The sequence below is a fragment of the Tamandua tetradactyla genome, chromosome 23, assembly GCF_023851605.1.
Source record: "Tamandua tetradactyla isolate mTamTet1 chromosome 23, mTamTet1.pri, whole genome shotgun sequence".
In the NCBI taxonomy this organism is placed as follows: domain Eukaryota; kingdom Metazoa; phylum Chordata; class Mammalia; order Pilosa; family Myrmecophagidae; genus Tamandua; species Tamandua tetradactyla.
Window position 1 is genome coordinate 33,807,648 of NC_135349.1, and position 21,044 is coordinate 33,828,691.

The 21,044-nt window shown below is 46.8% G+C and overlaps 1 protein-coding gene across 3 annotated transcripts in view; it reads right to left on the reverse strand.

Annotated features, from left to right (window-relative positions):
* The window catches only part of SCNN1B (sodium channel epithelial 1 subunit beta), a 60,560-nt gene that overhangs the window by 13,919 nt on the left and 25,597 nt on the right, over nt 1–21,044 (reverse strand). For all 3 annotated transcript variants that reach the window (XM_077141554.1, XM_077141556.1, XM_077141555.1), the window contains 3 exons: nt 9,617–9,938; nt 7,157–7,433; nt 2,021–2,211 (listed from right to left, as the gene is read on the reverse strand). In XM_077141554.1, coding sequence (XP_076997669.1) covers nt 2,021–2,211; nt 7,157–7,433; nt 9,617–9,927 — 779 coding nt within the window. In that variant the 5' untranslated portion in view covers nt 9,928–9,938. The remainder of the gene's footprint in view (nt 1–2,020; nt 2,212–7,156; nt 7,434–9,616; nt 9,939–21,044) is intronic.

Here is a 21,044-nt window from a genome sequence, read left to right on the forward strand (position 1 = left end):
AAGGAACTGTGCAGGGCAAACCAGCTAAAGCCGGGCAGGCGTTGGATGGAGAGACACTGCGCGGGGACACAGTGTTCCCAAGAAGGTGTCTGGGACAGACGCAGCCCAGGGGCAGGAGGCTGCTCAGGGCGTGGCTGGATCCCCTTTTGCCCCGGGCAGGCGGGTGGGCGGCACCCTGGGTCCCACTCTGGGAGTCAACTGTTTGCTTGGGATAATGCTCTACCCAGACAGGCAGCTCCCAGCCCCAGCTGCCTCTGGCCCAGACCCGGGGGGTTCCCTGACAGTTCCGGGAGAGAAGAGGGGAGCTGAGGGAGAGCGTGGGGGTCAGAGGGACTGGAGCCTTGGTTCTGACATCTGGCCAGCTTTGTGCCTTTGCTCAAGACTTTTTAATCTCTCCTGCCTTGGTTTTCCTCATCTGTAAAATGGGGATCTGGCTCAGGGGGGAGAAGCACACCTTTTAGGCACCAGGGTCTGACAGCAGATTCTGGCGGATCTGTTTCCCACCTCACTTTCACTTCAAGGCATATTCTTATCGTGTACTGGGGCATATATTTGAAATGACAACGTTCCATCTCTCTCTGTCTTTCTCGCTCTTAGCTGAGAGGGTAGAGATAAATTTGCTCCATTAACTAGTCTGATGGGTAGACCAAGACTTATGGGCAGGGCTCTCAGGTATGGGTGGGCGCGGGGGTGGTGGTGGGTGGTGGCCCTGCACAAAGTTCCTGGCCAAGCAGGTGGGGTTGAAATCCAGCCTACAACCAGCTAACCAAGCGGTGCCCCACTCACAAGGCATGCCCTGTCGGTGGGGGTGCTGTTTGTAATTCTTCCCCCTGTAGGGTGCCCTTCTCCAGATCCCACAAAGGGGCCATGTGTGCTGGTCTACCCAACTCGATGGGTCAGGAATTCCTTGATGGTCAGCGCTAAATGCCAGCTCACGTGAGCCTGTGCACTCTGGGGAAACAAAGGGGCCACAGCTTTCAGCAGGTTCTCAGTAGAGGTTCACGAAAGTTTAAGGGTTGAGAGAGCTGGATTGAGATGCATCGATGAGTGCAAGGTGAGGGAGGGTGAGTCCTGAAGCCTGCCATGCCCCAAACCTGCAGGACTCAGCAAAACAGCCCCTTTCTGCAAGAGGCCTGAAGCCCCAAACCAGCCGCACAATGGAAACAGGACCTGCTGAAGCCTGGGGCCAGGCTAAGGTGGTGTGGCCCACTCCACCCACACCTGGCATGGCCCTTTGGGAAGGGCTGGGCATAGGGGCTCAGCAGGTTCTTACTCCTGCACACCGCCTCCCACAGGGGCAGCCTGCAGACCCCTGAAGGTGCCCTGATGGATGGGGACAAAGCTTGGCTCCTTAGGTCCAGGGTTTGGTGTTTAGGAGCTGGGGAGGCAAAGCAAGTGGGGACCCATGAAGCAGGTGTAAGAAGACGCAGACTTTCTGACTTAACTTTCTGAATGTTACCCGTCGTAATATTCAGGGCTATTATGGAAAAATGGTATTTACAGCAAACCCCTACATAGCCCTGTTCTAAGTGGTGGGATGGGAGCCAGCTCATTCTCTCTTCACAAGACCCCGTTTTAGAGGTGAGAAAACTGAGGGCAGTGGAGGCCGGGCTGCCCACACCCTCCAGCTGGGGGAGTTGGAGGTGAACAGCACCGGCTGCCCCTTCCTAAGTGAACTGTCCTTGCTGATGGGACACTGCCACGACCTCCTGGCCAGGGACTGCCCGATGTGCAGCACAAAAGGTGGCCCCCTTGTTCAGAGAGGACAACTCCGGGTGCAGTTAACGATCCAGATCAGGCCAAGGCTAGACTTCAGCAAAGACCACAGCCTTGCTTAGCCTTTTCCTTCCTCCTTACAGATTTTTTTCCTAAAGAGACGCCCTTAGTGCATCCTGCATCCGGGTTTCAGGTTCTGCTTCCAGGAAACGCTACCCAAGACCCCGAGGCGAGGAAAACTGTGGTGCCGTACCCAGAGGTGCCGGCAGGTGGCAGAGCGGGGATCCGAACCCTGGGCTCTCACCTGTGGTTGCAGGGCTCCGTCCCGAACAGGCAGGCCAGGATCATCCGCTCGGCGGGGTAGCCCATCTCCACCAGCTGCTGCGTCGGCACCTGGGAGAAGATGTTGGTGGCCTGCAGGCCGTACCACTCGGTTACGGCCTGGGTGGCGCTGGTGAAGTTCCGGAAGGTGCACACGGTCCCGTTGAGACTGCACTGCGGAGGCCGGGAGAGTCACCGTGAGGGCGGGGGGCGGCTGGCGGGGCCCCAGCCTCTGCCTGCCCCCAGCCGCGGCCCCCAGGGTCCCAGCGGAGTGAGGGCTGGGCTCTGCCAGCCGGTGGGCCCATGGGAAATGTGTTTACACTCTTGCTCACACCACCCCACACCTGGCTGCACGAGGGCACAGACACAAGGACTCAAGCTGCACAGCTACCAGCCCCCCCACCCCCATATACACCGTCATGCATGGCTGACACTGCACGCTACACACATGCACACGCACAAGCATGCACACCCATGGGCACATGCACAGATGTACACACTTTCTGACACCTGATATCGTGCTCACAACTACGCACATGCATGCCAGAATCCTCCCCACTCCCATACCCAGATGCACCCAAAGGCCACCACACTCACACTCCCATGGCCACATGTCCAGACCCAGACACAAGTGCAATGGGGCCCTTTGTCCTTCCCTGACTCCCTTCCTCCCCAAAGGGCCAGGCCTGCCCTCTCCCATTACTTCCAGATGCTTTCCCTTGAGGGGTGAGAACCACAGAGATTCAAGATTCCCCAGGGCCTCCCACCGCCTCTACTCCGGGAGGGGCACAGGCTTGGTCAGCTGGCGCCCGCCGAGGGGTGCAGGGTCCCCGCCCACCTCACTGCAGCCACCCACCGCAGACCAGGCCACCACACAGACACAAGACAGCCCTGGAACGCCAGCCTTGGCCCTCCGCCACTGCTGGACCTCGCAGCGGGCTTTCCCTGGGAGGCAGGGCAGGGAGCGCCTCTTTACATTCTTAGACAGCCCTGCCCAAGAGGCCAGGCCGGCCTGGGCCTGTCCTTAGAAGAAAACCTCTGAGGCCCTTTTCCCACGAGGAGTGCTTCAGGCCCAGCCTTTCCTGGGACTCTCCTGCCTCCCTTTAGGGAGAAAAGAAGACCCACTTAGTGCCAGCTTTGCTCTCAGTGCTTTCCCTCCATTGTCCCATTCAATTCTCACAAGCACCCTACAAGGCAGGCATTATCCTCACCTCAGAAGGGGGTCAGCACAGAGTAACAGAGGCAGACCCCCTCCTCACCAAACCCCCACCCTATTCCCCTCCACAGGGCCTGGGGCCCGAGAGCTGCTGGAGTCGCCAGGCAGGGGCCTGCTTCACGGAAGAGGAAGTCGGCACAGGTAGCTTGGTAACTGCACCAAAGAGTAATGGGGCATCGGGTCTGTTATGGGTTGAATTGCATCCCCCCCTCCGCCCCCAAGCATATGTGAAGTCCTAACATCTGCTTCCTTGTTCTGGAAGCTCATGACTCATTCATACCCCCCACTAGAATTTAAGCTTCATGAGGCCGATGAACCGGCCAGTCGTATTTGTCTCCACAGCCTTAATGTCTACAGCAGTGCCTGGTACCCATGCTGTGCTCTTGATAAATGTGTAGTGAATGGAGGGAGGAAGGAGCAACTAAAAATCGGAAGTCCTATCTGCCATTTGAGCTATATATCTCAAAATCAAGTAGCCTAAACAATTAATTTTACCTCAAAGTACAATGACCTAGGTATTTAACAGAGATAAGGGTAGCGGCAGTGGTAGTATAACAGAAGAAAAATCTTTCAATACAGAACAGCGATATAAAAGATGTAATAAAAACAAACAAACAAATTCTGTAAGGTGTGTTACGGAGACAGTCAGTTCTTGAAAACATACCTAAGTTTTGAAGCCATTTTAGGGATAATCTGTTACACAAAATCAAGCCCTTGAACTGAGTCTAATGGACAAATCTTCTGGGGCAGAAGGTTTGTGGAAGATGATTTGAGATACATGGATGGAGCTTTGGGGCCAGCCTGTGGAAGACCTGAAATGTCATAATAAGAAACCTGAACGAAAGCCTCAAGTGAACGGTTAAAACTGGATGACCTTTAAATACCTCCAACTTTGAATATTTATAGCTCTGTGATTTAAGATGATTTCTCTCTGGGGTCATTATTCAGCAGAGAAGGATGGTGGATTAGTTCAACAAAATTTCCCTAAGAAGTACGGATGCCATCCATCAAACATTTCCTTCTTTCAAATGGTTTCCAAAGCATCCGACAGTGAAAAGTTGCAATGCTTGCCTTCATTCCCCAAGAAATATGCATAGAAGGCGAAATAAGAAAGTTCATGACTTGATAATAATTTTCATGGTTGGCTTTGCCCCATACGTTTGATCCATGGGCATCTTAAAGCAATCTGCCAGTGTCCCACAGTCAGTGCTTTCCATACTGCTCGTCATTCGCCATGGAGGGCCAGGCTTCGGCCTTCAGGATCCCGAGGTCCCTGTAAGCCCCCCAACACACCCCAGAGGACCAGGGTGATGTTCCAGTTATACTAATGGAAGAATACAGAGCAGCCCTGGGCGGGAATCCACCAGGATTAATATTTTAAATTGATAAAGATTTGTTACAACAGGAAGGAATATTCCATGAGTCTCAGTTCTTTATGACATTTGATGACACCTTTTCCTTCTGTGTCTGTGCTCCCCACAGGTCTCTGAATTCCTTGAGGACATGAACCATGTTTATTTCATCACTTTACCTCATTCCCTAGCACACTGTGTACCTGGCACGTCATCTGGGAAGGCAGTTGTGAACATAACAGATAAGTACCTCCTACAAGTAAATTAACAGTAATACCACATGAGAAATGCTCTTCAAGTACTAAGACAATCAGCCACCAGAACACAAAGATTCACAAGGCTCACTGCTACTTATCCTCTAAAACCAGCCTGGCACCGAAATCTGCAAAATGAATTTAAGGGGTCCTTCTTCAAATCTCCTCTGTGCATAGCTATATTAATATATTTGTTATATTGTATTGGACTTGTATCTTTATCATTCCTTTCTCATCAGATTATGAACTCCTGGAAAGCAGGAGCTTTTTACATTTTTATATCACCCAGCATTAATCACAAGTCCCAAAATTTTGTGGGTGCTTAGAAATACTTGCTTAACACATGTTTACTGTTTGTTGTCTCCCAAGAAGAAATTAAACTGTTTTTTTTTTTTTTTTTTAACATGGGCAGGCACCGGGAATTGAACCCAGGTTTCGGGCATGGCAGGCGAGAACTCTGCCTGCTGAGCCACCGTGGCCCGCCCTAAACTTATCTTTACACATGAAATACCTGCAGGACATCCAGGCAATGATACTAACTTCACATTTGAAAACAGCATGAACGATCATAATGGGCTAGGAAGTCAAGTAAGAATTGAAGACACAGAATTTGAAAAAAAAAGCACAGGTAGGTTGTCTGTTGTTATTTTCAGGTTCTAGATTATACCTATCTAATTCTTGCCTTGATGACTTCAACTTGGTTTAATGGTTGGTTGTTTAATTGTTGTTCAATCCCTGGTCTCCTCTGTGTGTCCTGGATTATTTAATCTACATTTGTTTTACAAAATCAGATTATATTATATAAGGTTTTTTCCATTTCACTTTTCCTATGTACCAAAATCCTGCTTACTCAGTTTGTATAGAGCCAACCCATTCTTTTCAATGGTTACATAATATTCTGTGACCTGTATATTAATTACGATAAATGGCTAAACTGGTATAATAAACAAACCTAAAAATGCAATGACCTAAATACAAAAAAAGAAAAAGAAGAGGAGGAGGAGGAGGGGAGACAGGGAAGAGAAGGCCATGTGACGATGGAGGCGAGGGGAGAGTTCCTCGTACAAGCTGAGGAATGCCAAGGCAATGTGGCAGACACCAGAAACTAGAGGAGGCAAAGAAGGATTCTCTCCTCCAGGTTTCAGAGGGACCGTGGCTTTGCTGACACCTGGATTAAGGACTTCTGGCCCCCAGAATTGTGATCAACAACTTTCTGTTGTCACCCAGATTGTAGTACTTTGTTAGGGCAGCCCACAGAAACAGAGACAGGTTCAGAGCTGGCGCTAGGACCCAGGAGTCCTAACCTGAAGTTTCATGCTAGTTGCTGGTTTGCTTTAGAGATGGGGGCGTTGTGAAAGTCACAACTGCATGGGCGGGCACACCAGGTGGGTCATCAGAATCACCAGCGCGCCTGTTAACAATACAGAGTCCCGGCCAGACCTGCCCACCTGGATTCCCCAGGATCTGCAACATTACAGAGCTCTCCAGCTGATCCTGAGGCAGCCACAGGGAACCCTTCTTCCCACCTGCAGTCTCCCAGAACTGATGGCATCCCAACACCCCAGGGCAGGGCAGCAAACATTTTTGTGGTGCTCTGTACTGCACAGCCACGTTTTTTCATTTGCCCACCATTCATGCCCCTGTCTTTTGATAACAATGAATGGGTTTCTCCTCCAGGGACCACTCTTCTCCCCTTGCTCAGTCCATGTGGTCTGATGGAAGCTGCTACCCGGCCCAGTTCCAGTCACATGGCCCTGGACTGACCTATCAACAGAGACCATCCTCTTGTCACAGTGATTGGTCTAGGGGTGAGCATGTGACCTGAAGAACGTACCCCAGGATTTTTTCTGGGGCTACTGGGAAGGAACTCTTTCTGCTGAGGTTGCTGAGCTGGGGGGATGGAAGTCTGGCACTGCCAGGGACCTCTGCATGGCGAGAGCCTGCCAGTAAAGGTCCATAGAGAGAAAAACTAAACCAAGAGATGGAGAGAGATAAGAGTCCTGAAGGCAGCACTGAAACACCTGGATTCAGCCACACCTGCGCCCAACATACACCAGAACTTTTCATTTATGTGACCCACTCAATTCCCCATTTTGTTTAAACTAGGTTGAAGCAAAACTTCACTTACCCAAGAGTCTCAACTAACATATCAGCCATTTCTATTTTAAAAGAGTTCTTCAAATACAAAACAGGCATTGGCTCCCAGCCTTACCAAGACCCAAGTTATTAAAAAAAAATAAACTCCACCAGCTTCAGTGGACAGGGCTCACTGCTTGAAGTCGCCTAGGGCCACTTACGAGTCTCATGGCCACTTTGCAGCCCTGGGCATTGCAGGTCCTCCCAGGGGCTGGACTGCTGCTTGCTGAGCCATTGTGTTTATTTCCAAAGAGGTCGAGAACCACCGGGTGGTGGGGGTTCCGCTCATCGATCAGGACCAGGGGCGTGTAGTTCCAGATGGTGAAGTTCAGGGCCCATGCGGCATTGTCGTGGCTTGGCTCAGAAGCCAGGATCCTCTCCAGGACGGCTTCCATCAGTTCGTCCAGGTCCTTCAGCAAATGCTTGACTTTAGAATATCTGTGTGGGGGAGAGGGCCAGTTAGGGGCGCCTGGGGTGGTGGCCCCATTTTGCTTGGCCATGCTGGAGGGGAGGACACTGGAATCTGCCACCATATATAAGAATTCCCCACCCAAGCACCCACTGCTCCATCCATCCATCCATCCATGCAGACTTCCATCCACCCTTTTACTTGTTGACAGGTATTTAATGAGCACCTACCAAAGGCCAGACACTATGCAAGGCACAGAGGACATGTAGCCAACAAGAGAGACCTGGTCTCTTTCTTTATGAAATTCACATTCTTGTGGGGGAAGAATCATACTGATTGTTTACAAGGTGCCAGGTGCCATCTATGTATTATTCAATTTAATCTTTACCACACTTTATTATCATCCCCATATACAGATAAGGGAACTTAAGCTCTGTGGGTTGCTATGATTTCCTAAAGTTACCCAGATGATAACGGGCAGAGCTGAGATTGGACCTGGTTTGCTGGGCTCCTGTGGGCCTCCTGTTTGTGCAAGGGGGACAGAGGGCAATTTCCTGGGAAGGGGTAGAGAATGCAGGAGGAGGGGTGGGTCTGTGATCCTCAGGGTCCCAGTTCCAAAGCAGCGATGGTGGAGGAGGGAGAAGGTCCATGGGGCTGTGGGGCTGACCTCCAGTACTTTCCTCTAGTTTATGGAGGCTGCGGAGTTGGAAATGGTGACCAGTCAGTCTGGCAGGATTGTGTCCAGGCCAGGGAGTGTCCCCACCTGGCCCCATGTGGGGGGCTCCCAGGTTCTGCACCCCAGTCACCTCCTGCCTAATTTACCCAAGTCCTGGCTCCAGATGTGTGATCACCAGGGCGGTGTGTGCTGGCTCCGGCTGGAGGACTTCCTGCAAGGGAGAGCATTAAATCCCTGGACGCGGCCCAACGTCCTGGTACAAAATTGGATGGCAGCCAGCGCTAACGTTGTCCCCGGGTGCTGACACCTCCTGTCCCCTCACCATTAAACCAGCCACCGGTGTGTACATAAGAAGAGGGGGATGGGAAGGCTGGGGGTAAGAGTGGGGTTATTACAATCTAGAAATCCACAGCAGCCGCTGGGCTTGGTGGGTTACTGGGTGGGCTCGGGGTTAGAATCCTGATAGGCTATTTGATAGAAATGTGCCCTTGAGCAGGTTAACCTTTCCAAGGCGCTGTTCTCTCGTCTACATAATTGGGAGAGGGGAGATAAAAATTCTACTGCAAAGGGTTGTTGGGAGGATTCAATGAAGGGGTGCGATAAGGCACTTGGAACAGTGCCTGGCGCAGAGTGGAGTTTTTATTATTAAGGGTTCTCTTGGGTGGCTCCAAGGATCCACCCAAGAAGGCTGAAGCCCTAAGACTACAAAGGAGGGACTTTCTGATAACTGGGTCAAGAACGTCTCTGTGGCTGAACTGTGCTGGTTTTCCTTTCAACTTTTTGAATGCTCCGAGCTTGGTCTCATCCCAGGGTCTTTGCACACGCTGTGTCCTCCACTTGGGGCACTTTCTCCATTCTGCCTGGCTAACTTCTATATATTCCTCGGGGAATTCTCCTCCAACCATAAGCACTCACTTGTGGGTTTTTGTTTGTTTGTTTTTTTGGCATGGGCAGGCTCTGGGAAATGAACCCAAGTCTCTGGTATGACAGGCAAGAATTCTGCCACTGAGCCACTGTTGCACCGCCCAGTATTTTTTTTTTTTTAATTATCACAATTATAAGTAATTCAATATTTGTGAGAAAAAGATGGTTTTTTTCTGCTAGGATATGAAGAGGGATGCGCCTTTGTTTTGTTCAAGGCTTTATATCCAGTGTCTAGAATAGGGCCTGGCACATAATAGGTGCTGAATAAACGCATCTTGAATAAATAAGTAGGCATGCCTGCAGGCAGGGACTACCAGATATTTTTTTGAGGTTGTTCTAAGTCTAGGAAGTTTATGAATTTTGATTCTGACTTCCTGTAAAAGGGTGAGAGTAAAGAGAGAAAGGAGGAGGAAGAGAAAGGGAGAAAAGGAAGGAAAGATAAAAGAAAAAGAATAAGGAAAGAAGGGAAGAAAAGAGAGAAAGAAAGAAAAGGGGAGGGCAGAAAGGAAAGCTGGAAGGAAGAAAAAAAAGTGAAGAAAAAAGGAGAATGAAAATCAGACAAGGAAGAAAAGGAAAAAGGAAAGCCTGCCGCGGGCTCGGAGGGTCACCTACTGGAAGGGGCTGGCGTTGCAGATGGTGACGGCGGGAAAATCCATGGTCTTGAAGCCCACGGAGAGGGAGACGCTGACTTCCCAGCGCAGGTAGGTCTGGATGAAGACGCCCCACTGCCAGCAGACGAGGGAGGCAAAGAGCAGGGTGAGCACAAACCACATGGCCTTCTTCTTGGGCCCCTCGCAGATGATGCGCTTGGGGCCGTGGGTGTTGGTGTTGTCACAGTACCACACCAGCAGCTCCTTGTACGTGTAGCCAGGGCCTTTCTGCAGCCGGTGCAGGCACTTCAGCAGGTACTTCTTCACAGGCATGGCGGTACCTACTACAGAGACCCAGGGAAGCCACATCAGATGGGTGCCAGCCGCATGTCTGAGGACATCCCAGCTCTGGCCAGAGACAGGCACACTAGACCACACATCCTAGCCTTTCCACTCCTTCCTTTTTCCTGCCTTCGTGTGATCCATGCATCCGCCTAAGTACCCACCCACCAATCCATCTACTCATGCTTTCACCCACCTCACCCGTCTACCCATCCATCTAATCACCCACCAACCCATCCAGCATCCACCCACCCACCCACCCAAACATCCGTCCCTCCACCCACCCACCCGCCCATCCAACCACCCACCAACTCATCTAACTACACATCCAACCACCCATCCAACCATCCACCTACCCAGCCTTTTAATTATCCACCCACCCATCCAACCACCCATCTAACCATCCATCCACCCACCCATCCAACCACCCATCTAACCATCCATCCAACCACCCATCTAACCATCCATCTACCTACCAACCCATCCATCTGCGCATCCCTGCATCCATTCAACAAGCATTTAGTGAATGCCTATGCTAGGCATGGACTTTGTCTCTCTGGATTCAATGATGAACTAAATGAACAAGGTTTCTACCCTTTGGGAATTTCCAGCTTAGTGGACAACGTACTTAGACTCTCAACTCCTCAGGTTCCCCATGTAAAATGGGGATGATATTTATATCTAACTTACAGGATTGTTGAGAGGGTGAAATGAGGTGATGCACAAAACCTGCCAAGTATCCTAGCACAGAATAACTGCTCAGTATGTTAGCTGCCATTATTATTAGTTAGTGGGTGGGGCAGATATTAATCAACTAGTACATCAAAAATGTATAATTAAAAACTGTGATAGGAAAGATTGGGACCCTGCACTGTGAGATCCTAAAAGCAGTAGAGGGTGATGGTTAAGCGTGAGGACCCTGGAGCGACTGCCTGGCTTTGAATCTCAGCTTTACTCCTTATAGCGGCATGATCTTGAGCAGGTCACTGTACTTCCCTGAGATTCAGTTTCTTCATCTGTACAATAGGGATAACAATAGCCTTCAGCTCATAGGGTTGTTATGAAGACTGAATGAGTGAAAATAGGTAGAGTGTAGGTTAATGCCTGCACCACCTTGTTAGAAAAGGGGACTTGACTAAGTCTGAGAGTTCTTGGGGAAGTGAAGGTGGAGCCGCAAGTTAGAGAAGGAGAGGAGTTAGATGAAAGAGGAATGATGGAGGGGCAGCCCGGGATGGCTCCGAGGTGGGAGGGAGCCTGGGCAAGGGAGAGGGTCAGGCTGGGCAGGGCCTCGGTATAGTAAGTATTTGGGTTTTGATCCCAAAGGAATAGGGACTTTTGGAGGTACGATGCCCACAGATCTGTGCTCTGAAAAGAGCACTGGAGCTACTGGGCGGATGGTGGATTAGAGTGGAGTAAGGATGGGTCTAGGAGGATCTGGTGCTGTCTGTCACTGGGGTATGTCTAAACTTTCTGGGATCCTGTTTCCTATCCGCAGGAGGAGATGACAGAGTTCTTGTGAGGATTAACCGGGACACGCATCACAGAGGAAGTGCCTGTTTCCTCCTCTACCATCACCCCTTCCATCCCTGCAGGAACCCGCTGCAGGAGCACCCCAGGCCCAGTCCCAACTGTATATAAACATCAAGGTTCAGGCCAAAGGCTGCCTCCCTCCTGAAGGTGTCTCCTTGTTGAAGCTGTCCTGGTTCCCTGGCTGCGGTGGACTTGCCCTCCTCTGAGAGCCTTGCCTCCCTGGGGGCACTGTGAGGACATGGCTGCTTCTGCTTGCCCAGTATCCTCTCTCTCTTTCTCTGATTCTTTCTTGGTTGGGCTCCCCTAACCCAGTCTCAATCAGTGTGAGTTGCTAGGCAAACCTCCACGCCTACTCCAGTTGTCAATTCCTTTTCTTTTTTTTTTTACATGGGCAGGCACCAGTAATTGAACCCGCGTCTCTGGCATGGCAGGTGAGAACTCTGCCTGCTGAGCTACCATGGCTTGCCCCAAGTGTTGATTCTTGTACTTTAAGCTGGAGAGAGGGAAGAGTCCTTCCTCATAGCTAAGACTACTAAGCTGGGGATATTTGGCACCAAAGATGGGGAGTCTACCTGAGAATGATGCCAACATAGAGGGAAGCAGGGCTGTAAGATGGAAAGAGATTTCTGACAACAAAAGTTTTTGAGTGCCTGGATCCAGCCATGCCTGAAGCTGATTAGTCCTGGACCTGTCAGTTATGGGAACCAATACGTTTCCTTTCTTGCTTATGATGATCCAAAATAGGTGTTTGTTACTTACAACCAGTAGGATCTTGACAGAAAAAGAAACACACCTAGTTCTACCTGGTGTCATAGTTACTTGTTCCTGTGTCTTCTCACTCCCCCAAGACCAGAAGTTCCCTGAGGGTAGCACTTCTGTCTTCTCAAGATGCCCGGTACAGAGCCTGGCACGCCACCAAAGGGCCAGATGCATAATGCCAGATCTCTGTATCTAAACAGAGATTTTAAACTTTCCCCAGCATGTTCCCACCTGACCTAATTTCTTACACAGTAACGTCCCTCACCTTCCCTTTCCAGGAAGCCTCCTGGCCAAAGCGTTAAGGGCTTTCCCCTCCACCCCACGGCCTCTGCTTGCTGATGAGAGTCCAGCATGCCCAGCCATCACAGCTGTAAGCTGCAAGTTTACGGACTAACTTGACCCTCACCTTTCCCTGGATATCCCATAACCTGTTCCAAAATCATAAAAAAATACAATATTTATTATAACAACTACAAGAACAATCTCAAAGTATTGAGTGTCTGCGCTGAGCCAGGCACCATGCAAGGCGCTTCCAATGTTATTTCACTCTTAGATATTATTTTCAACGATCACACACTTGAAACACAGCAGGGGCTTCGTCTGTTTAGTCCAGAAGCCCAGCCTCTAATAGTTGTAGAAGAAATAAATAAAAGGCCTCTCTGACGTCTATCCCTTTTAATTCTCATTTACTCATTCTGATTACATCAAAGAGAAAGAAAGTTTCAGCTCGGTCCTAATAGGGCCTTAATACCTCTTGCTAATCTCCTAGTTTAACATGAAGCCTCTGGGAGTGGAAACTTGTTGAGCAACAGTTGCTGGAATGAACACCATGCTGTTTCCACTGGGCCCACATTTAAGGACAAGCTTCTTTTTATGGCAAGAGACACCGATTTTCGCTTCATGTATTTTATGTATTTTCAATAAGCTCAAGTAAAAAAAGGGAAATAGATTTAAAGAAAAACGTTAAGTAAACAACAGTATTACATGCAGCAAACCGTGTGACAGTGGTAGGCAAATAACAGAAGTTTCAGCCCTGACTTAGCGTTCATTAGTTCTGTCCCTTGGGTCATTGGCCAAGTAAAAGTCAGTAATTGCTGCAAGCGACTTTATGCTGTTCCTGCTGGATTTCTACCCCAGAGGTGATAGAAGGTCCGTGCTGTGGATGTGGGCACAGCTAGTGACAAAAGGGTTTGAGTCGGCTCACAGGTTAAACCAACCCAAAGAAGCACAGCAGAGAGCGAGTCCACCTGCGGAAGCGGTAAAAGCGGACACCGTCATGCTGCTGAGAGTCGCAGATCGGTATCTGCACGTTGGCCTTGAGCTCTGAATTCGTGGTAAGTGTTCCTGGCAGCAAATGCAAAAAACAATAAATGTTGTGTACAGCGTTTCTGCTTTCTTATAAAAGAAAGCAATCTCATTTTCAGAGGCAAATGTTTTCCTGAGATTTGACACCCGTAGGTCAGCATCCTGGTGGAAAGATAACTGGGCGTCCTGTGTATGTCTCTACTTCTTATTTTGACAAAAGATACATAAATGCTATATATATAGGGTCAGTTTTTATATCCCCCTTCCGAATTAAAGGATTACCCATGAAATGTATTGGGCTTGCAATTTTGTTGTTGTTGTTACAGGGTGTGTCTTAAAAAAAATTTTTTTTTTAATTTATTGAGATAAACTCACATACCACATAATTCACCCATCTAAAATGCAATTTAATGGGCTTTAGTATGTGCACAAAGTTGCATAACCATCACCACAATCAATTTTAAAACATTTTCATCATCCTCTCAAAGAAACCTTGATGCATGAGCAGTTCCTACCATTTTCTCTACCCACTCCAACTCTAGGCAACTGCCAATCTATTTTCTATCCCTTTAAATTTGCCTATTCTGGGCATTTCATATGAACAGAACAATTTGATATGTGGTCTTTTGTGACATTTCTTTTACTTAGCATAATGTTCTCAAGATTCATCTAAATTGTAGCATAGTTAGTACTTTTTTAATTGCCAAAGTAATATTTCATTTTATGGCCATACTACATTTTATTTATCCATTCATCACTTGATGGAAATTTGGGATGATATTACTTTTTTTGGGGGGGGGATGATATTACTTTTTAGCTATTATGAATAATGCCTATGGACACTCGTGGATGAGTTTTTGTGTGGACACGTTTTTGTTTCTCTTGGGTATATCCCAGGAGTGGAACTGCTGGGTCATATGGCAACTCTATGTTTAACATTTTCAGAGCCACCCAACTGTTTTCCAAAGAGGCCATACCATTTAACAATTCCATCAGTAGTGTATGAGGGTTCCGATTGTTCCACATCCTTGCCAACACTTGTTATTGTCCTTCTTTTTGATTCCAGACAACCTAGAAAATGTGAGTTGGAATCTCACTGTGGTTTTGATTTGCATCTCCCTGAGAGATGCACATCTTTTCTTGTGCTTAGTGACCATTTGTATATCTTACTTGGAGAAATGTCTGCTTTTAAAAATAGGATTACATGCATTTTTAAGTTGTAAAAATTCTTTATATATTCTATACATATGTCCCTTATCAGATTTATAAAAAAATTTTTCCATTCTGTGGGTTGTCTTTTTACTTTGTTGATGGTTATCTTTTGTAACACAAAAGGTTTTTAATTTTGATGATGTACAATGTGTGTAGGTTTCTTTTATTGCTCATACTCTGATGTCATCCCTAAGAATCCATACCAAATCCAGGGCCACAAAAATTTATGTCTGTTTTCCTTCAAGAGTTTTATAGTGTTAGTGCTTACACTAAATCCATTTTGAGTTAATTTTTATGTTTGGTGTATGGTAGGGATCCACCTTTGTTCCTTTGCATGTTGATATCCCGTTTCCCTAGCACCATTTGTTGAAAAGATTATTCTCTCCCCCATTTAATTATCTTGGCACCTTAGCGTTTTTTATTTTTAAATTTAACTTAAAGAAAACCTAAATAAACATAGAGAAGACTCAATACTTTAAAGACGTCAATTAACCCCAAAACAATCCTTAGAGTCAACTCAATCTCAGTCAAAATCCCAGTAGACTTTTTGTGACAATTGACAAGCAGATTCTCAACTTTGTATGGAAATGAAAAGGACCCAAAATAGCCAAAATACTTTTGAAAAAGAGGAACAAAGTTGGAGGACATATACTGTCTGATATCAAGCCTTATTACTACAAGGCACAGTAATCAAGACAGTGTGATATTGGTGTAATGACAGGCATATCAATCAGTGGAACAGAACAGGGAGTCTAGATTATGAATGGCTCACAAAAGGTGCCAAGGAAATTCAACGCAGAAAGGGTAGTCATTTCGACAACAGATGCTGAAACAAATTGATCTCCAAATAACCCAAAGTGAATCTCAAATTCTCCCATATACCACATACAAATATTAATGAGAAATGGATCAGAGACCTAAATTTAAGAGAACTTAAGGAAACAGAGGAGAAAATATGTGTGGCCCTGGGGTAGGCAAAGAATTTTTAGATAGGACACTAAAAGCACGTATTAGAAAATAAAAAACCTGATGAATGTATTTCATCCAAATTAAAATATTCCCTTCAAAAGACACTGTTAAGAAAATGAACAAGCAAACCTGGGAAAAATATCTGTAACATATATATCTGACAAAAAACTTGTGTGCAGATTACATGAAGAACTCCTACAACTCAAAAGTAAGAAATCAACCTGACAACAAAAAAAATAAGCAAAAGAGTTGAAGAGACACCTCCTAAAAGAAGATAAATGAACGGCCCACAAGCATGTCAAAAGATGCTCAACATCATTAGTCACAGGAAAATGCAAATGCAAACCACAGTGAGATACACACCCAGTAGAGGGAGTGACAATACCTCATATTGATGGGAATGTTGAAACCGGAACTCTCATGCATGGCTGGTTGGGATGGAAAATAGTGCAGTCCCTTTGGAAAACAGTTTGGCAGTTTCTTATCCCATAAAATGGACACATCTTATCTATCCAACAGAGCTGGAAATATATGTTCACACAAAGACTTGCACATAAATGTTTATAGCAGCCTTATTTGTAATAGCTCCAAACTGGAAACAATCTAAATGTTCATTGACAGGTGATCATATAAATTGCAGCAGACCATACAATGGAATTCTATTCAGCAATAAAAGGAACAGACTGTTGATACACACAATGCTGTGCTGAGTAAAAGAAGCTAGACACAAAAGAGTAAATACTACATGATTCCATTTTTAAGAAGCCTGGAAAAGACAAACCAGTCTATAAAGACAGTTGAGTGACTGCCGGGGCTGGGGCGAATAGTGGATTGACTTCAGGAAAGCACAGGGAACGTTCTGGAAATGATGACAATGTTCTGTATTTTGAGTGGGATGGTGGCTAATTGGATGTATACATTTGCAAAAACTCACTAAACTGTACACATTTTAAGGATGCACTTTATTGAACGTAAATTATATCTCAATAAAGTATTTTAAACACAAATTCATTGCAAGTTTGAAATCATGTCGCATTTAAAAAATCTGGAATTTCTTCCTCTTTTGGAAGATGATGGAGCGTGTGCATCCCAGTTTGTCCCAGTTCTACCCGTTCCTATCGTCTTGCACTCTGCTCACTTCATCTTTTATTATTATTATTTTTTAATTCCCCATTTTGGCTTATGTGATACCTGACTTTATGACTGCTGTAAATTGTAGGTCAGATGCTTTCATTAAAATCCCCTGTACTTATTTTTGTAGCAAAACCTCAATTATCCAAGCTTATCAGGGAACAAGAGTTCTGGTTGCTGGATTTTTATAGCTAATTGAAGGTTAACCTGCAAATGGATTTGACTCTGGTTATTGAAAACTCGTTTATGTTTCTGCCTTTGCTGGGACTGCCTCAGCACATGACTGCCTCTTTGTTCTCAAGTCTAGCTCCATGCGTCAGAGCCATAGATGAGGCTTATCGTAACAGGCTGAAATGGAGAAGGAGAGTTACAGGGGAACAGCCGGAATCTCTCCAGGGACCAGGACCTGCCCTGGACATAATTTCTTTATATAGATTTAAATATTGCTTATGCACATTCACAGCAGCCAGAGTTTGATCTCTAAATACCATTCCCAACTGAAAGGAACCAGGACTTCTTGGAATAATGGCTGATACCAGTACTGTGTACAGGAGATACCCAAGAGGAGACTGGGATATCTTATCATACCAGAAAACAAGGAAGGTATCATAGATTACTGGGACCCATTGAAAGGACTCCTTGAAGGGGCTGTCACTGGCAAAGGTGGGACAATCTGAGCATCTTAAAAAAACTGCAATGAATGGAAACATTAAATTAAAAATCCATGAGTTCATAATGATAGCAATAAAGAGGGGAGACTAAATAATACCTTAGTATTATGCTATTAATAAATATCATGAATAAATGGGTCCCCTTTAGGTAGTTTTACTTGGCTTTGGGGCAATAGCAGCTATTATGTTCACTAAAGTCCTCAATTCATTGTAAAGATCTGCCAAGTAGAGTTTAAAACCCAGACCAAGACTTGCTTCTGTATGTGCTTGAGCTAAGAATGGTTTTTACATTTGAAAAAAAAAAATGAAGATATGCCACAGAGTCGTTAAGTGGCCTGCAAAGCCTAAAATACTTGCTAAATGGGCCTTTACAGAAAAAGTTTGCCGATGCCTGATTCAGTGTTATGTATGTGTGCATGAAATAAAAAGAAATCTTGAAAATAGGCTTTTCATATAAATATTTGTAAGTTTGATTTCTCTCCCCAAACACCTGCTAATTCAATGTTTTCCAAGCATCAATAATTTGCTTACTGCCCTCACGAGTTTTGCTAAATCCCTGAAGTGCTTATATCATTACTTAACATAAATTATCATAACCACTCACTATTTATGCTAAAATAAATTTAGCTTCATCCTAAGCAATATTATACTTGTAAAATAACTGGCTTGATATGCTAAGACATTTCTTTCCTAAATACACATTAAAATAATTTATCTATTTAAAAAGGGAACACAGAGTCCCCTCTGTGTATTGCTTAAAAATCATCTTGCTTACTACCGGTTAGGAAACTCTTTGTTAATTGTTTTTCACCTGGCTGCAGTATACGTAGGTCTTAAGACATTTGATGACTTCCAAGGCATTTGCTCGTGAATCTCCATTTTACCCATGCTGGAAATGGCATAGTCATGCCCACTTCACCAAGAAGGTGGCAGTGAGTCAGAGGCTGATCTAGAAATAGAAACTGGGCTGTCTGGCTTCCAGCCACCTCTCGCCGACGTGCTCGGATAGTACACCTGACCTCTTGCACCTGTCCAGGTGGGTGTCGGGGAAGGCTGAGGTGTAGCAATGGGGCTGGCTGCCTCCTCTGTGAGCACATATACATCTTATTCACACGAGGCTGCAATTCATGGACATCTAGGGATTCTCCCATAAAGCCATACTCAGCATGACTAATGGAGATGAGGAGAAAAGTGGCTTCCTTCACACTCCTCCTGGTAGGGGATGTGCCATTGTCTCATTTGAGCTGATTAGAGATGGGGAAAGATTGCCAAATACATGATTAAGTGAGAGAAAAACAGAGACAGAATAATATGTAAAGCCTGCCCCTATTCGTGTAAGAAAAAGGAAAAAAAGGAAATATAGAGATCATTGCTTGTGCATGCATAGACTATTTTGAAGGGAGAGTGGTGACATGAATTGTTTTTAAGAAGGGGAATTAGGTGGCTGGGGGACAGGCGGAGAAGTAACCTATATAAAATTAGCTATTCTTTTTGCACCTTTTTAATTTCGGATCATATCATGTTTAACCGATTCATTTATTCACCCAGCAAACCTTTATTAAGCACTTACTGTATGCTCAGCACTGTTCTGGGCACTTGGCACTCATTTGTGAACAAAACAAGTGAAGAAATAAATCCCTGCTTTTGTGGAGCTTATATGCTCCCAAGAGGCAAAAAAGAAAAAAAATATATTAAAAAGAGCAATATTTTACAATTTATATTGGTTAGAGCTAGGTCAAAAACTCTGTCTGGCAGACATTAGATTCACAAAGATTAAAACATTTTGTGATAGCAAGTTTTGGCCAAGGTTTGGGGAAAAGAGCCCCTCTATGCATTGATGGGGTTAAGTTGGTGCAGCCATTTGGAGAGCAATTTGGCAGCCTCTACTGCATTTAAAATGAGACAGCCCATGACCCAACAGTTCTACTTCTTGTACGTATGTGCGTATCTCACAGAAAGATGCAGTGAGGATGTTGATTGCAACACTGTCAGACCCTCAGACTGGAAACAGCCACAAGGTGGAAAATGCCCCCATGAGGGCTGCTGCAGCAAAGCAAGGAAGAGCCGCTGAGTGCCAAGATGAGTGCAGGGCTTAAGCTGCAGATACAGGCTAGACAAGGGCAGTCCTGCCAGGTGTGCTTCGGGTGAGCTGAGAGGTTAGTGCTTTTAGCATTTGGAAGCCTGGGCTGGGCTGGGGCAGCTGGAGAACATCCTTCCCTTACCCTCCACCCCCCAGTGCCATCAGCCACAAGCTGCCTCCCTTTACTGAACACAGGATACAAACATGATCACTTTCTGCTTGCCATGGCGTGGAAAAGGATGGAAAGCACTGGTTTGGAAAGACTTTAAAGTTCATTTCAGCCCTGAAATGCTAAGAATTGTGGCAGTCATGCTGATGATGTCGCCTCTGAGTTCTTGGTGCTGGTGCCCATAGATGGGTTTGTTTCTCTCTCTCTCTTTCAGGGTTGCTGCCTCACATTTTGGGGTGGTATCTGGGGGAGGCTGACTCGTGCCAGGGGAGGGACATTGTGTCCCACTCTTTCTCCATGGCAGGGTCACCCTCTCATTCTGTGGGGCAGGGAGGACCCTCGAAGGGCAGCGAGGGATTCCCAACTGCAGCACACATAAGTGCATAGGTTTCAACAGGCCACAAAACGGCCGGTATTAAGGACCCAGCTGTGACCCCCATTCTGACCAGGGCCAGATGGGGCAGGGCCTGGGAGTCAGACCCCAGTTAGGCTCAAGTTCTGCTGTCACCTCACCAGAGGGGCTCAATCCATGATTAAAAAAAAGGGGGGGGGCTTTTTCTCATTTGTAAAGTGGGGATAATAGTACTGGTGCCTTTTAGGTTGTTGTCAGGATTCAATGAGATCAAGCATGGGAAGTACAGCGTCTGCCAGAAGGAAGTTCTGATGAACGGTAGTTATTACCCCTATGAGGGAGCTGTTCACAGTGACCCTGGGGGTTCACGCCGGGTTGTTGGCACTGGCATGGAGAGATGGCCAGCTGGAGAAGAGGCTCCCCAACTCTGCTTCTCCTGGGTCTGATTCCTTCCTTGGCAGACAAGGGATGTGCCGCAAAGTCCATGTTGCACCCCCAGGTCCCCAGCAGCTGGCTTTCCCAGATGACTTCTACCGACAGTGGCACCTAAACCCAGACTGCCTGGCACAAGCATGGGTGCTCACCTCTGACGTTCGTCCCCTGTGAAGGAAGACCCAGGGGACTGTGGCCCCTGCATTGCTAAGTGGGACCCACACCACATCCAGCCAATGCCTTGGCCCGGCATACCTCTCTGGGGATGATGGGGAGCCTGAGAGCTCAAAAGCCTTGTGGGTTTCCCTCCAAACCCTTTCCTTCACCCACACCTCCTGGGGCTGTAAAATGCAGCCCATCTGTTTGCACAGCCAGCGTCAGCCCGACAAGGAGGCACCTGGGAGACAGAATCCAGGCCCGGGGCACAGATGCCCTTCCTTCTGTGCTACTTCCAAGTTATTCTGGCAGAGGAATGGCATGGTTTCCTGCAAAAGCCCT